General features: G+C 41.3%; 1 protein-coding gene across 1 annotated transcript in view; it reads right to left on the bottom strand.

The window, feature by feature from the left end:
* The window catches only part of RNF130 (ring finger protein 130), an 85,424-nt gene that overhangs the window by 33,771 nt on the left and 34,875 nt on the right, over positions 1-16,778 (bottom strand). Inside the window, exon 4 of the mRNA XM_019505966.1 lies at positions 1,247-1,497. Within this exon, the coding sequence (XP_019361511.1) occupies positions 1,247-1,497 (251 nt within the window). The remainder of the gene's footprint in view (positions 1-1,246; positions 1,498-16,778) is intronic.

The raw sequence follows: 16,778 nt of genomic DNA, 5'->3' as shown, positions 1-16,778 counted from the left end.
GGGGAGGAGGGGGACAGAGGCGCAGCTTGTGGGGGGGGGCGGGGACAGCTTCCACCATTGCTTGCATCCCAGGAGGGTGGGGAAGAGGAGGAGCATATGTCCCTGGATCTGTGTGGTGCAGGGTGGGCTGCGGGTGGGAGCCAGAGCCGGTGCTGCGTAGCTCTTCTCACCAGGGTCTGGGCTTGGAGTGGGCTCCAGATGCACTGGAAGGATGCTGCATCCACCCCAAATTTTGCCACAGCTCCACTCCCAGCTCCGTTCCACCACCAGCCGCAGCCCCAGCTGAATGCCTCGCCTCCACCCAAGCACTGGGAAAAGCCGGGGGGTGGCATGGGGCAGGGAGAGGAGCTGCGGCAAGATCTGGGGTGCCTGCAGCTTCCTCCCAGTGCTGTTGCAACCCACAGCAAGACGAGTCCCACACAGAGCTGGCTCCAGCTTCACTCCACAGCTGCAGCCTGCCCCACACCAGTCCAGGGGCATATGCCCCCTCTTCCCCCACCCTCCCAGGGTGCAAGCAGCAGCCGGAGCTGCCCCCACCCCACAAACAGTGCCTCTGTCCTGCACTCCCACCTGCCCCAGCTGGGCAGTGCCTGTTCCTGCCCCCTCCCTTACTGCGGGGGGAGTTGATCTGCCCCCCCCACTCCTTCCACCACAAGGGACTTATCAGCGGCTGGCAGCTGTATCGGATCAGTATGGGCCAATATACTGCCTTAACTATTAGCATCGGCCCCCAAAAATCTCTCATCGGTGCACCCCTAAAGATTACATATATGATCCAACCCTCAATTAGCAAAATCTCCCCAGAACAATGAGCAGCCAATTTCCTCCAGCAGCATACTATGCAATTTATCCAAAACTTCATTTCCTTTAAAAATCTCTAGTGATTTTCAAGAGAAGCAAAAAATATTATACTCTAGTTCGCCAAAACTGGGTGATTTTTGTTCTCAAAAAATGAGTCTCACTTTGGAGGACTCCATGTATTTTATTCTTCAGTTTCTGCGCATTAATCTCACAATGAAAATAAAAATTCTTCCCTTAGGAAAGAAAGATTATGTATCTTACTATACACAACTATCACATAGCGTCTTACGCTCTGAGCACTGAGTATTTAAACATCCAGAATCTACATTTAAAGACTACAAATTCACAGTTTATGGCCCAACAGACCATGCATCAGCAATCAACTGTACAGTATACTGTTTTATGTGTATTTTAATAAATTGATAGGAGAAAAACAACCTATTACCTGGTTCCTGTCACGTGCACTTGTGTACCTAATCTTTTGGATGAAGTAAAATATTAACCATGCTGAAGAAATGATCATCAAAACGATGAATGATATTGACACAAAGACCAGAGAGCCACGACTGAAATTCTTTGGAGGAACGCGAGCTCCGACTGCTATTGCCATCAAGACAGAAATGTTCTTCTCCAAGTAATTCAGGATCTCCTTCACCTTTGACTCTGTAATCATCACAGCAACAATGTCCCCAGTTCCTAGAAGAAAAACGCGAAAAAGTTCACACCAACCTTTTAACACACATGTATCCTACCTACTTAAAAAGGAATGAACCCTAGCCCTCTGGCCCTTTGTGACTGATATTCACTTGTCCTACAAACCCAGATCCCTAACATTCATAAACGCACCTGTACCATAGTCCTCTAGCAAATCGATAAGCAGCATTTATTGCCTTTGTTGCTGTTTTAAGCAATCTCAGAATGCACAACTCCTTTCCTCCTCTCCCCCAAACACATTAATCCATGTATACCTTGTAGATGTTAGCCATGTGACTTGAACAGCTATTACTTTTTTCAGTCTTTAAGACTACTACACAGGAAAACCTGCTGGAAATTCATTCTATAGGGAACGTAATTTGGGACTTCTTTTTATTTTATTCATTACAAAGCTTCACATGCACCACTCTTGCAGAACAGTAGGGTACTTGCAGCAGTGACTACATCACCAAAAAACCAAACTAGTCCAGTGTATGAAGTGGAAAAAAGAAAGTTTAATTTCTTGCTTCCTTAGGAGGCACCATTATCCAATGAGGATGCAATCTGTGGGGGGTTGAGTGTGGGGGGGATAAAATATGAGAAGAGCGAGGGAAGCAGTGCAGGTTGCTGCAGAACACATTCAATGCATATTATACAGCTTTATAACATTCAGGTAAGACACCAAATGCAGCAAGGTCCTCCTGTAATAGTAACGAACCAGATAAAGTGACTGCAGCTGGCTATGAATTCCCAGCAAAGGGCTCTACTAATCGAGACTAGAAACTGTGAATATCTGAACAGTACTTCATGGAAAAAGCTTAGTAGAGCACTGTAGTGATCAAAAGACAAGAGATTAGGGAGTCTGGAAATTCAAATTTTAAGGTGACACTTCAAAGAAAAAATGTTGTGCATTCCCATAATTACAGTTATTTAGATGTCTGTAATTCTGCTGTGCATCTCTAAACATGGAAAAAACAAGAACTCTACAAACAAATTTATTTTCAAAGACCAATGCAAATATCCAGTAGCTACTATGGTGTCTGTCTGCATTTTTTAAATTCTACTACCAGTGTCTAACAACAGAATCACTGCTTCCACTCTCTTTCCCAAGTCAACTCTTTTTTGTGGCTAAGATTACCATTTGCTTCCTGGTGACAGTTAACAGGCAATTAATTACTGTGTATGAGAACTATTTCTTTCTCATCACTACTTTTAGGACTGGAAAAGTCGTAATGATGATGGGGAAAAAATAAAATGAATAAACAAAAATAATATTAATAAAAATAAAAATAGTAATAATAATAATAATAATAATAATAATAAATCTCATCATAAATCCTACTAGTTTTTCATCTTCTAGCATCAGGCAGAAAGCCCAGAAAATCAGCCTTGGCCTTTCATATTTTGTGGTGTGTGTGGAAACAATCTGGTGTTCTGTTTAAGAAACCTTCAGGACCGGCAGAAACCTCCAGTGACATTGTTTCGGGGTGTTCTACCTGGAGGACCAGCTGAGAATACTGGAAGGTCTTCAACACTTTAAGAAACCCTGTATTTTTTGTGTGCCTTCTGCAAACAGCTTTGGGATCTCCCCGACTATTCTAGGTAATCCAGCTCTGAGAGGCTGCTGCAGACAGCTGAGCAAATGGCTCCAGGAGGAACCATCTGAACGTACACAGCTGAATGGCAACTGCTGGGGAAAGCTACAGGTTTCCCTAGAGATGATTTGCCTGTTTCGTCAAACTAGTACCAGATGCTGTGTTAACGGTGGAAGCTAGATTCAAAGGAAATGGCAAAAGTTAGGTTTCTGTGCAAGTCACTCTGGAGAAAGGGAAACAAAAGTAATAACGTTTGGGTGCAAAGCAGAGGGAAGAACGAAGTGCTAAGATTCAGCAGAAAAATCAGGAGCGACATCAGCCAGCGGTACAGTGAGAGCTGGTGGCTGAGACAGATGCCAAGACGTCTACGTGTGAAAGAAAGGGCTGTAGAAGGACAAAGTTCTTGTAGAAAAGAAAAGGCCCCGGGAGAGGAAACTGGAAAGATCATGTGCTGGGTGCTCTCATCACCTGATGAAGCTGATCAGGAGGTTGCTTGACAATGGGACCAGAGAGGTTAGGAGGAGGCTCTGCAGATTTGAGAGAGAGAATCTTTTTATGTTCCAGAGCAGCGGTCTCCAAACCTTTTTGATCGCGCACGCCTATCAGGAAAAAATTTTTGAGCATGCACCCCCAATATATGTATATTTATATAAATATAAATAGAAGTTCTATTTCTTCCCGCACCCCAATGGACCGTCTTGCGCACCCCACTTTGGAGACCACTGTTCTAGAGGAAAGGGAAGTGGACAGGCATCTTTTCCCTGCACCTCCCACCATAAACACAGATCCTTGAAAACAAGTTCCCTCCAAATAACCTCACATCATTTAACACTTACAGTATTTTAAATGAATAGGTTGGAAGTAGCATTTAAACAACCCTGCATTTTAGAAACCAAGTTCAAGTGCGCAAGACTCAGTGCCTTCTTCTGAACTGAGTGTTTTTTTTTAAAGTAAATTATTACAATAACATAGAAGTTTTACATAGCACCCAGAAATCAACATGATTTATGGTAATCATTTATTTTACCAGTAGTGCACCAGAAAATCACCAACCATCTAACACAGACTATCTGCAAAGGCCTTTCCTCCATTCTCGAGGCAGAGGGAACATTTTTACAAGAAAACTTACTGGGATATTTACTGGGTGGCAGGACTTGAGCAACCAAACAAGAGCAAAAGTTTGACACTGTTTTATAAACACTGTCCCCTAATTGTAAGAAAAAGGTATTCCCTGGCTTTCTGCCTTGGTTCCAGTACAGAAGGGATGCTCTGAAGTGTCTTCCCTTGTAGCTGCAGCTACGAGAAGACAAAAGCCAGTGTGCCTTTCGCGAAGAATTCACTGAAAGCATGAAGTACTGATGTAGAAGTATTTCTGTATCCCTGAACGGTATATAGCTCAGATTATACATGATCTATCAAGATTAGTAATTTATTATTGTTTTTCCCACTAGATTTAACTTCTGCTTTACATACCTGATGGTGGAAGAAGAATGATTTTTCCCAAGAATGTGTTGGGTTATCTTTCCTACAGCGTTACCCACTGTGATTCTGGGATCATTTTTGTGTTGACCTATCAACCAGCAATACCCAAAGTGGGTTCCCAGCATGATTTATACATGGAGCCATCTGCAAAGCACAACTAAAAGATCATATGATCTTAGTGTCTAACTGCAAAAGCTTTTACTTCTAGTCCTGCCTCGATGAGCTGACAATCTGTCATGTGTTTTTACAATGCCTAGCACAATGGGGTCCTTTGGCACTACTGCAATATAATTTGAACACTGAATGACTCAAATTGAAAACAGTCAGCACAACTGCTGTTTCTGACCTTGCAAGGGCCAAGAAAACTGCAGAACAGAAGAAAAGGTTGTGCCTGCTTAAAACATCCTAAAGATGATCAAATTGGTGTAAACCGTAAATTTGTTGGAAGGGCTCCCTACTGCAGAAAGCTATTTAGTATAGTTCATAAAAATGTGTTCATCCAAAAACTTAGACAAAGAAAAATAAATCTTTCACTTCTTACATCTTCAAAAAAGTATAGCTCCAGGTGGACTCAATGTGTATTTGTAGACACAAATCTCTGGATATTAAGGGTAAAAAAAAAAGTCACATTCCAATATGTTAATAAAAAGCAATGCTTTCATTAGCCCAGAACAAAGCCTTTTTGTAGAGGAAGGGGAGAGGTGCTAGGGTGTTAACTAAACCCACTTGGAGACCACAAGTTAAGGACAGATGCTAGATCAAGATCAGGGATAATTTACAAATCCCAATGTTTAAATTTAACTTTTACCAGCACTCAGCTTTTCCAGTCCAACAAGAATACCAAATTAAACAATTCAGCTGGCAGCACTATGAAAATGTATGGTAATCAAAACACAATCATGATGTAAAGTTCCTTTTATATGCGAGAGAAAATAAGAGGAACCGAAAGACAGAAGAGCTGAAAAACAAGGAAAAATGGAACAAAAAAAAGAAGCTGTATTCAAGAAGGTCCCAGTGGTTTTACTAGTAAATTATGAGTAGAGTTCCTAGCAAGTGCTGGGCGTTTTGTTAGCTGGTTCACTCTTGCTAGCTATTTTAAACAACATTTCGAAGACGGGAAGCTATATCAAAGAGCATCAATCTCTTGTGTTTGCCAGTGTCAATGCAATAAGTTTACTCATACTTGTTTTTACTTTAAAGCTACCAGATCTCATCTGAAACTCATGGTGTTAGGTCAGACTACTGGATCAGTCAGACTGACTGCATCCAGCCAAGCATGGTCATGCAGTATGTGGTGCTGCAGCCCAGGCTGTGGTGACGCACTGCACATATTTCAGGTATTCCACATGCTGCTACCTTGCAGCGTGTGTGTGTGTGGTGGGGAGGATGGGGATGTTTGACCCTGGGGTCAAAAATAACCTGTGCAGAAAAAAGCAGGGAGGTGCATGTGGCAGTGTGCCCCAAACTGGAATCTAGCTGGCTGGAGCCACACTCTGGCTGCCAGCCAGGCTCCCAGCTGCAGGAGCACCGTGGTTGCAGCTTCCTAGGCCTCCAGGTAAGGCTGTTGGGGCCAGTACGATTGGTGGCCCCAGCTTCCACTACCCCACCTGGGGTAACCTGCCATGTGCCAGAAGGCGTGTGGCACAAACATTCCTCAGGGACAAGCAGCAGTGGCACAAGTTGTGCCACTTCCTGTCCCCAGGGAAACAGACGTCCACACTTGTGTGAACGTGGCCACTGTAATTGAATCTGATCCAGTATGCCATTCCTTATTCTCTCCTACTGCTAAAAATGTGACTCGAAGAGTTAGTCAACTTTGACTGGATGAAAATTTTTCAGGTAATGCAGTGGGATGCCTACAAGCATCCAACTGAATAGATCAATGCTTGGAGCGAAGCAGAGAAATACTGTGGAAAAATCTCTTTCAAAAGAGGTTGTGGGTTTTTTTGTTTTTGTTTTTTTGAGAAGCAGGTCGAAACTATATTTCAGCTGGGTGACAGCACTTCAACTATGTCACTGTATACAGCCAGTTATTGAGGACAGTGGTCCAACTGATTTTAGAAAGTGAAACCATCTATGTTGGTTTAGCAATAAAATATGAAGAATTAAGGACTGGCTGTTGGCACTAGTTAGTTAAGATGACAATGTCACCAGGACATTTGCTCCTGATAAGGGCAAATCAGGGACCAGGGGAGCAGGGAGCCCTGGATAGGACTTGCTTCAGTGAACAAAGTAGAAAAGTATATGTACAGTGGCATAAATAACCATTATAGTGCACAATGGGGTGGGACATGGAAATGAGGTGGATGGACAGGTTTTTTACAGCCAGACCTTCATGGTCGCATTACAACTCCACACACACGATCAGAATGTGCTAAATCAAGTCACAGGAAAACAAAGATCACAATCATGCGTGTCAGTGTTTAACCTCTAAAAGCAAGGTTAAACACAGTTATCATAGCTGGGGAAAAAATAAATTTTAAAAGGACCACTGATTTACTGGAACTTCTCTTTCTATTGCATTTATACCATTAAAACATTGAACAATTGCTTAGTACATACATTTTTACATTAGGATGTCTGTTCTTTTATGGGAGAGAGTGCTACTGGGACTAGAAGAGATGTTACCATATTCGGAAAGAGAAAACTGTAAAATAAATAACTGCACATGAAACATTGTGCCCTTATATCCCGCTGAAGCATCCACGTGAAACCATAATATGCCCTTGGGAGCTCCTGGCTGCCTCAAATTTCTGAAAGTATGGTGCAACTCCTTTTGGACACTGTTAGACAGGGAATTTTACTGAACAAAACCAGGCAGATCAGCTACCAAGACACTGGTTAAAAGACTGATCTATGGAATAAATTACTTTTTGTTCATTTGTTTTTCTTCTAGATACCTGCCCAAGCTTAAACATTCAGAAAAGGCCAAGTAGTTTTGGTGGTTCCAGAATGAAGCAGCAGCATTAATGGAGCAAGGGCAGTGTTGTAAGTATTGTACTACTTAGGCCACATTCCTACAGTTAGTTACATGTGCTAAACTTTATGCATGCTAATAAGCCTGTTCAAAAGAGCAGAACTAAGTTAGCATGTGTTATGTACTCTAAAGTTCAGTTAATCCATCAGATTCCATTTATTTCAGAAATGTATTTCCCTTCTCATCATTTGAAGTCCCCTTTCTAAAAATGGATTATTAGATTATAAAATCTTGTAACATGTTCTTCTGAAATCATATATAGCCATTCCAAAATAAAAACTGCAATACATGCATTTCTCCTTCCCGCACTAAAGCCACCACCTTTTATTGTTACAGTCCCTTGCTGCAATTCCTCTAATTTAGCAGCTATAGTTATTTTCTCACTTAGTAGGCTACTGGTTATATCATCAATTATATGTAAAGCTGTGTAAATGCAGGGTCAGAGTTGCCCAGAAACTGGAATATCAATTACTGGTAAATGAGAAGTGACCAAGATGTGAAAAAATGTACTTGCAAACAGTTTGTTAGGCTCTGAGCAACACCGGTGTTTTATCTTGCTCTTCTGTATGTATTCGAGTCATTACTTTCATAGTCACATGCATGCATGATGTGAGCAAAGTTAACCGGCAATGTGCCGAAGTTATAAAGCAATTACTATTCTTCACATTTAACTACCTTGGCATCTCTGAATGCTTAAAGCCTACAAGGGTCTGCACGGCATTTCACAGAATCATATTAGTAGGGTCGGAAGGGACCTTGTAGATCTTCTAGTCCAATCCCCCCCACCTGGGCAGGAGAAAAACTGGGCTCAAATGACTCCAGCCAGGTAGGCACCAAGCCTCTTCTTAAAGAGCCCCAGGGTAGGAGCCAGCACCACTTCCCCTGGAAGTTGGTTCCAGGTCCTAGCTGCCCTGACTGTGAAATAGTTCTTACGGATGTCTAATCTAAACCTTCTCTCCGACAATTTGTGGCCATTATTCCTTGTTATTCCAGGGGGTGCTCAGGGAAACAAGGTCTCTCCCAAGAATGCACTCGCATCTCTGAATGCTGGTAGTCTATTGTCTTCCAAAGATAAGTAACACCTCAAAACCAGCAGATCACATCCAAAGTAAGATTTAGGTTATATACTTATACACATGCCAGACGTCTGCTCCAATGCATGCTAATTAGCACACAATTAAATACAGCAGCCTCCGTGTCATGTCTATTCAGTGTCCCTGAACTTCAAAATGGCAGCAGAGGCGCTTTAACTAAAGCTCGTTGAAGATGAAGGACCTGATCCTGAGAGGTGCTGAGCATTCAAGACTCTCAATATCCCTAGACACCACAGATGGTTAGCAACTAAGGATTAAGGCCAAGTCACCAAATTCATGTTACAGGACATTTGTATGTAATTCTCCCACACCCCTCCCCATAATTACACTGACATGGATAATACCAGACTGATCCTATTTCACAGTCCTTTTGTTTCTGGGCTGCAGATAGTCAGTATACATAATTAATAAATCTTTTATTCAGGCTGATGGTACTGGGTATAACCATAAACTGCATCTGACTGGAGGGCTTGGTGGCAACATAGTGGAGCTAGTTGTGGTGGGGTAGCTCCTATAAATGATCACAAGGTTGCAAACTCCAGAGTAAGGCAAATATCAGGCGCCTCCCCCACTGCCTGGTGGGCAGTCCTTGGCTGGAGAAAGGACAAGGGCCATCACCCTGGCAGAAACATGCCTTTGCCGAGGCATTTGGCAGTCAGCAGCAGTTCTTATCTGTTGCTCTCTGGCAGCAGCTACAAACATTGAGGCACTGAATGTCTGGACTTGGTCTGGCCTTTGGATTTTGTCTCAATGGCCTGAAGGGGAGGGATGATAGGTCTTGGGGAGCCTCCACTCCTCCATACTTCTGCCTAGGCAAGAGGCGCAATGTCCGTGTCCAAGGTCTTGGTGCGATGGTCACAGGACTCTGAACAAGGGGATTCATAAGGCGCTCGCCTAGACCTCCTACATGTACACCATGATCCAGAGGATTGACAGTAGCTTACTTGTATTCAGGCTTAAAAGAACAGTTCAAAACACTTGAAGTCTTATTGTTCTAGTGAAGCATTATCAAATGTGCACTTTATGATAAAATTCACTTTTACTTTTCAGTGAAAATGAGCGAGCCTGATTTCAAGAGAACTCAGCTCAGTCACCAAGTTTATTTGGAAACCCCACCCCTAAGTGCCACAAGGAAATCTTCTGGACAGTCTACACTTTTGGAAGTCTGGCCAAAGTTCCTTACCACTTAGTTTCACACTTTAAAATAAGATGAATTTGCAGGATTAGGGCTTTTAAAAAAGGTATGAATAACTGTTGATATTCCATCACAATTGCAGTATTTTTTTAAAAAAAATACGCAGCAAAAACTGCTGCGTAATAAAGAAAACCTGTCAGGTTTACAGTGCTGCATTTCTACTTCACCATGGTGGCAAGAAAAACAACAAAGCAACTGTGTGACAGTTGCTTCATATCAGACCAAAATAACATTAAAAGGGTATTACAAAAAAAAAGAAGAAAAAAATAGATTCATCTCTCCAATTCACTGATTGCAAGATAATGCCATTACAACCGATTTAACTGGCCTTTCTAACAAACATTCCCCTACTGTTACCACTACAGTCCAGTCCCAATTGCAGGAGCACAAGGTTCCCGAGAGCTGCCGGCATTTTAACCACAACATCCTGAACATCAGTGGTGCTATTAACAGTGGGAAATTTCTGAGAAAAACAGCTTGCATGGAGAGAACCTGGAAAGATAGCAAGATCATCATAAGGGGATCTCTTTTCAAGACAAGACTACCAAGCCTGCAATGGGATGACATAAGGATAGACTGAAACTATTACTTAGCACATTGTTGTGGCTGCATCTTCTTAGATTAAGGTCGAAAGGGAATATGAGAGGAACCAGAACTCTAGAACAGTTTGCCGGAGGAATCAAATAGCATCTGAATCGATTTGGATAGCGTACAATGTACTTTTAAGAAGTTGTATTTCCTCAAATGAGTCATTTTTATGGATAGCTTCACTTTATAGATTCAGAAAAAGTAGCAGTATCAGATATCGCCATATAAGAGATACAGTTAAAGAGAGGATTGAGGGTGCATATAGACATGTGGGGATGCATACTCTGACATGCTGCAATTACAGCGCCTTGGAGCAGACTCAATTAATCCAGCAGATTAATAGTCTGATGGAGCATGCTAATTAGCACGCTCCAGCAGTCTCAGTGTCTTGTGTATTCAATGTCCCCGCGGGGCTAAACGGTGATGGGGGCACTTACTTACAGCTTTTTCAATGAGCTTTAGTTCAAGCGTCCCATATTTTTAAGTTTGTGGCTGTGTAGTACAGGAAATATAGAAACACAGATCTTGTTCCTTCATTGTAACTATACAGAGCTATGTATCTAGATTGGCTTTTGCAATATTCTGAAGATTTGCATTTTTAAGCTACTTAATTCTTAAATATCTTCTTCTGAAACCACAGGGATGGTATTAAAATTTATGCAGACTATCTGGAAGAGAAAAAAAATCCTTTACTTACATGATTTAATTGAAGAAACATTGGCTGGAATCTACTGCATTCAATATTCCCCATTTTAGAAAAAGGCAGAGACTCAACTGTCTTTTTCCTTATGATATATTTTCAGTGCTGCACTCCTTAGGATACATAAGAAGTACATAACCACAGCTTAAGAGGCTGCTGCAAACAGGGACTACTGTGCAACAGTTCAGTACACTGAATAAGATGCACAAAAAATACTAACAAACAATAGGCAACATGGGGGTTGCACACACCACATGCAGTCAGGAGATGAACACTTTTGTTTTTAAATCAGAGTTTACCACTTTGTGGAGAGAACCTAAACTTTGCTCCATGAGCAAACTAAAGCTCTAGAAATGAAGAACTCTCAAACCATGACTCAAGACACAAAGGTTTCCCCTTCGGGGCAAATTTAGTCAGCGCTATGTCTAACAGCAGAATTAATCTATTTCACCAAAAACAGCATTGCTGGTGCTAAAACCTGAACTTTAGACTTGCCTGCCTATTTAAGATGATAGACATACATGTTCAAGACTTAGCTCCACTGGGAAAGACTGCTGAAGTCTCGTCTACCCTACTAATTAGACCCAGGATGCAATCAGGCTTCTGACTGCTGTATTTATACGCTACAGGAAGTAACCTTACTCTGTAAATTCTGTTTACAATGGGAATCGTACCACCCTCCCAAAAAGCAGACATTTGGCATATGAGCAACAATGAAATCATAGGGATCTTAGCTTCAGGAGCTGCAGGCCCTGGCGAATATCACCAAAATTTGCTGACACGTTTCAGTATCTTGGATTAACGGTTCTCAATGGCACTGCTATGACAGATGTGGTTAGCAGTTCATTAAGTTCCCGTTCTCTTCTTTAAGAGAGGGGAATGACATTAAGACAAAGAACTACAACCAGAAAGCATCAGCAGCTTTCCAAAGAGTGGAATTGTGGTATTTTCAAGAAGCAACAAAGTTGTATTATATACTAGTTTAACAAGGAAAATATTTGACAAGATATTTTTCCATATCCCCAGCATATTTAAAACCTTAAAGACAGAAATTTCTTTCCAACAGAACTGCTCCAAGCCTTCAACATAACTTTCTGAATGCAGTGCTTTTAGATCACCATTATGAACCGACAAGCCCAACATCTTATTAAAGGGGTTTTTAGATGGCAAAACGAAAGACCAATTTTTTTGCCCAAATTCTTGGCTACCTTTAAAATGTTAACTGTTGGGACCTGAATTGGTTAAATTGCATTATTCAGTTCTGCCACTCACTGAAGCATTAAGTGGATGGCCATGCATGAGTGACATTTCAAGTCTAGAAAGGCATATCTGGCTTCTGGGTACATCTGTCTCCACTATATCCATGGCTTCAAAAAATGAACGTGGTCTAACAGAAGGCCTCATCTGCAGAAACATGCATCTCTAGTCTCACAAAGATACAGCATAGTCTTAGTATGAAAACGATGTCACTGTATTAAGGACTATAGATTTTCCTCCTCAAAAAATTCAGGAAGCATGCATCTCGCCGCCTAGCGTAACTCACCTACACTACTTAAAAACCATTTTAAATGTATTGTTATTAAACCCCTTTTGTTTAATGAGGGAAGTGTCCAGTTCTTCCCTAAGTCTTGCTCATCATCATATTCTCTCTACTTCAAGTCACCATTCTCCTATTTTACCAGCCCACAGAGGTATTGGGAGTAAGTCCCAGCAGGTAAGACTAGCATCAAAGCTACTACGGAGTTTAATTTTAAATTGCAAGGACAGTTTCTATCGCGCTCTCTTTTTCCCCCCCCCACTGACCTCTTGGACTACTGCCTGGTTCTTAAAAATCAAACAGCGAAATAGCCAAGATTATTCTTCTTACAGTATATTTTTTTCTGGATGCAGAGCCTGTTGCCTTCTGGAAACAGGTTTGTTTTTAGTAACGCTTCTAGATAAAGTCCTGGAGAATCTAAAGGGATCTCAGTGCAGCGAAAGAAGCTATAATATAAAGATGCTCCTTAATGCAAGAGACTGAGGAAATTGGGAATTGGGAGATGGTCCCCAAGATAGAGAATAGCTAGTTAGAGACATGCAAAGGGTCTGCAGAGGTTGCCTACTGCTCACATTAAAAGCTGTTGTTTAGTTCTTCTCGATCACATATGCCTGTGTATGCTTTCATTGAACCCTATGATCACTACTCTCAGGAAATATTAAGTGATAGAAATTATATTTAAAAGGCAACCTAACCCTTTTGCCTGTTAATTCTTTCTAAACAGGACAAAAAAAGCTGGAGAAACTGGGATGAGGCAGCTGAACTTTGCAACACATCTACAAACCCCACACAAAATAGTTACCATCTCTACCACATGCTGCTTCTATCCATCTGCTTGACCCTGCAAGGCTGGAATCTAAAGGAGAGTTGGTGAAGAAAGTCCCTTTTATTCCAGCATACTTATGAGAACTGTTCATATTCCTTTTCTGAAACATCTGTCTTTTCAGTGAAGCATTCATTTCCTTCAGACCAGTCGTTCTCAACCTTTTTAGACTCAAGGCACCCTTCAGAAAAAAAAAATGTCAGCCCTTAGGTTTTCACTCATTTTTTGACTACAGAAAAATAAGTGCAGTTCTTCTTTTACAAAGCACTCAGAAAAACTATAACAGGTCAGAATGGTTTAACCACTATGGATTCCCAGTCGAAATCTCTGGGCTTACTTTGAGAATCATGCTGCACACACAACAGTGCTGACACTGCATGGCACCCCACAGCACCCTTGAAAGGATCTTCAGGTACCACAGGGTGCCACAGCACCTTGGCTGAAAAATCACTATATTATTCTGACCTCTTTTTGAGTCAAACTAGCACCTTCTGCAGTGGGCAAAATCTCACAAAATGCCTACTCCAAACTTACATTTTTTGGAGGACAATTTTGCTACACTGGAGATATGTACCTGCTTCCTGTGACCTCATGTGATTTCAATTATGTCTGTCATGCCTGTCTCCCGGAGTGCTATTAAGAATCCTGTTAACATTTCAAGTGTAGTCTGAACGATAGCTGTGCTTGCCTCTGGAATAAAACAGAGACTCAACACAGGTGTTGATCAGAGAACATGCATCTAGCAAGATAAGAGACTGAAGTAGTAAAAGGCAATTTATCAGAGGGGCACACAACCGCTTAATCACACAGCTCTCATTAATAAGAGTCATGCCATGTACCAATCTGAAAACTTACCTATATGCAACATGTACCTTAGCTAGCTGTAGCCTTCTTAGAAATGCATTTATGCATTGCAGCTCACCAGGTTTGTCTCTTAAGTAAATATGGCTACTATAAAAAAAATCATAAAGGATACTTTTTATTTTTAATTAAAACAAAAAGATGCAGAAAAAGAAAGAGGGTGATAAATCTGAAAAGTCATTCAGTATTTCTGGGTTGCACGTTTATTTATAATTAAATTGCATGACAGAAACCAGCATGAATGTGGAATAGTGCCTGTCCTTGAGAGGAAGCAGCTTTATCAGAAAGTCACAGCAGAAATGTCTTTACCACTCTCCTCCCCCAATCAATATGCATATATATTTTTCCCCTTTGTTCAAATTAATTTTATTGGACAGATATGGAAACAATGAACTTGCAGTAAGACTGCAAATGGGGTTCTCACTGTTGGGAAATCAGCAAAGCTAACAAGCAAGGAATGAAAGAGGTAGGAAGTCTTGAGCAAATGCAAAATTTTAGAGTTAGAACAGCTTAAGACTAAATCAATTCCAGAAAACTGCAAATGAAAAAGGGAAATAATCAATGATGAAAATCTACTCTACATCTCACAAAATCCCCATTTGAGTATTCTTGCCAGTATGAAATTAGAGGGTAAAACAGCTAGTGACTTCTACAAGCCACTGAAAGGAAGTCTTTTGGAATTTTTTTCCCTCCTTATTAACTAAATATTATAAGATGAACTGATGCCAGCAGAGCTGGAGAAATGACAAGATGCATATGCTACTTATCCTGCAAATGAGAAAGTGAAATCTAGTAACGTTTCTGGTTTTTCTGGCAACTTCTTCATTTCATCCTATTCATAGCTCAGTGAAGTCAATTAAATGCAAAGCAGCATGCTTCCTAACTGATTAGCAAGCTATTCATATTAATATATTTGGGGGTTCAATATTTTTGAGGAAAGCACTAGCACTCATTGGAGAGGTTTTCTATACACCACTTCCAAGGGGTTTGCCATGGAAACGCAATGTAATACTTCAGTATTTGAAGCATGCCTGGTCAACTAGCTTCTAGCTATGTAGTCATTTGTCTTACATGCCATTGCTGTCTATGAAGGGGGACCGATACGGACTACTGCTACGGGCAAACAGTGGTCCTCCTCTTTATTGTGAAGTCACACTGTACCATAATTGAGGTTATGCAGTTTGCAATTCAACAGAAATGAGAAATAAACTGTAGAAATGGAAAAGCAATAGACCTCACATAGTATCTGAAATGCCCAAAATGGTTTTTATGGATTTACTGCTCGAAAAATAACTTGCCAGAAGTGACTACTTGTAAATATTTTAGAAGGTGTTAATGCCTCTTTTAGATCCTTGCGATCTGTTTGTGTGTGTTTGTTACCTTTATATATAACACGCTGATTAGATCAGTGTCATTTATGAGCAGATCTGCAGGTTGGGGGTAGGGTGGGTATAATTTCCTGCACTTTTAAGTTGGTGGCAAATCTATATACTCCAAGTTAACAAAGATGTATAGCCACCCATGAAACACCATTCTTGAACTGAGAAAGAGCAAACTATATTCAAAATCTCTTTCTGAATTACTGTTGGTTAAATTTCTATGCCTTTCACCACACTAGCAAACCAAGACCAAGATGCCTACCTTACAGAGCTTTATCTTTTTAAGGAATAAAGAAGAATTTAAATGCTAAATCTGTATCTCTAAATATTAAAAGTAATACATTCCCCAACTTCAAATGCACTCTAATAAAACCTTAACCATGACTTCCAACAACGTACAGCAGAGTAACTTCTCAACTGCATGGAAATTGTGCCAATCTTTTGACCAAGGACAGCATGAAATCACTTGTTAAAGATTTCCCTGAGTTACTTCATATTGCAGAAATTGTAAGTAGTCTGGATCAACGGAGGCTCAACCCCCCAGGCCATGGGCCAGATCTAGTCCCCAAGGCTTGTCATCCAGCCCACATAGCTCCCCAAAGATCTGTGGAGATCCCCATGGACCATGGCACAGTAGATCATGCCTGATCCCGGTATGTGGGGGAGTTGGGCAGGGGTGGTACAGGGTCCATGGAGTCCAGTCCTGGCCAGGTAGAGGCAGCCCAGGGCCTAATCCAGACCTCACACCAGTCATCTGACCCATGGGACACAAAACTGTGAGCACCACTGGTCTGCACCTTCAAGATCACAATTACCAAAGTTAGCTAGAGCAATGAGCGGAAACTTAATAGGAAGCACATTAGTAAGGGTTTCAAAGCATTTCAGATTCAGCACAGGAGAACAGGACAGGAAGTAACTATACACACACTATACCAGCAGGGGACATCTCCAACTTCAGCTATACAGATTACCTATAACACTTATCGATTTCTCAGACTCTTTCAAATAATAACAGGTCTCTTCACTTTAAATTACATGCGTGTCCACTTCCTG

Source organism: Gavialis gangeticus, unplaced genomic scaffold, assembly GCF_001723915.1.
Source record: "Gavialis gangeticus isolate Ggan-Ray unplaced genomic scaffold, GavGan_comp1, whole genome shotgun sequence".
Lineage (NCBI taxonomy): Eukaryota > Metazoa > Chordata > Crocodylia > Gavialidae > Gavialis > Gavialis gangeticus.
The sequence above is the reverse complement of the archived record's forward strand: the minus strand, read 5'-3'. Positions and strand labels throughout refer to the sequence as shown.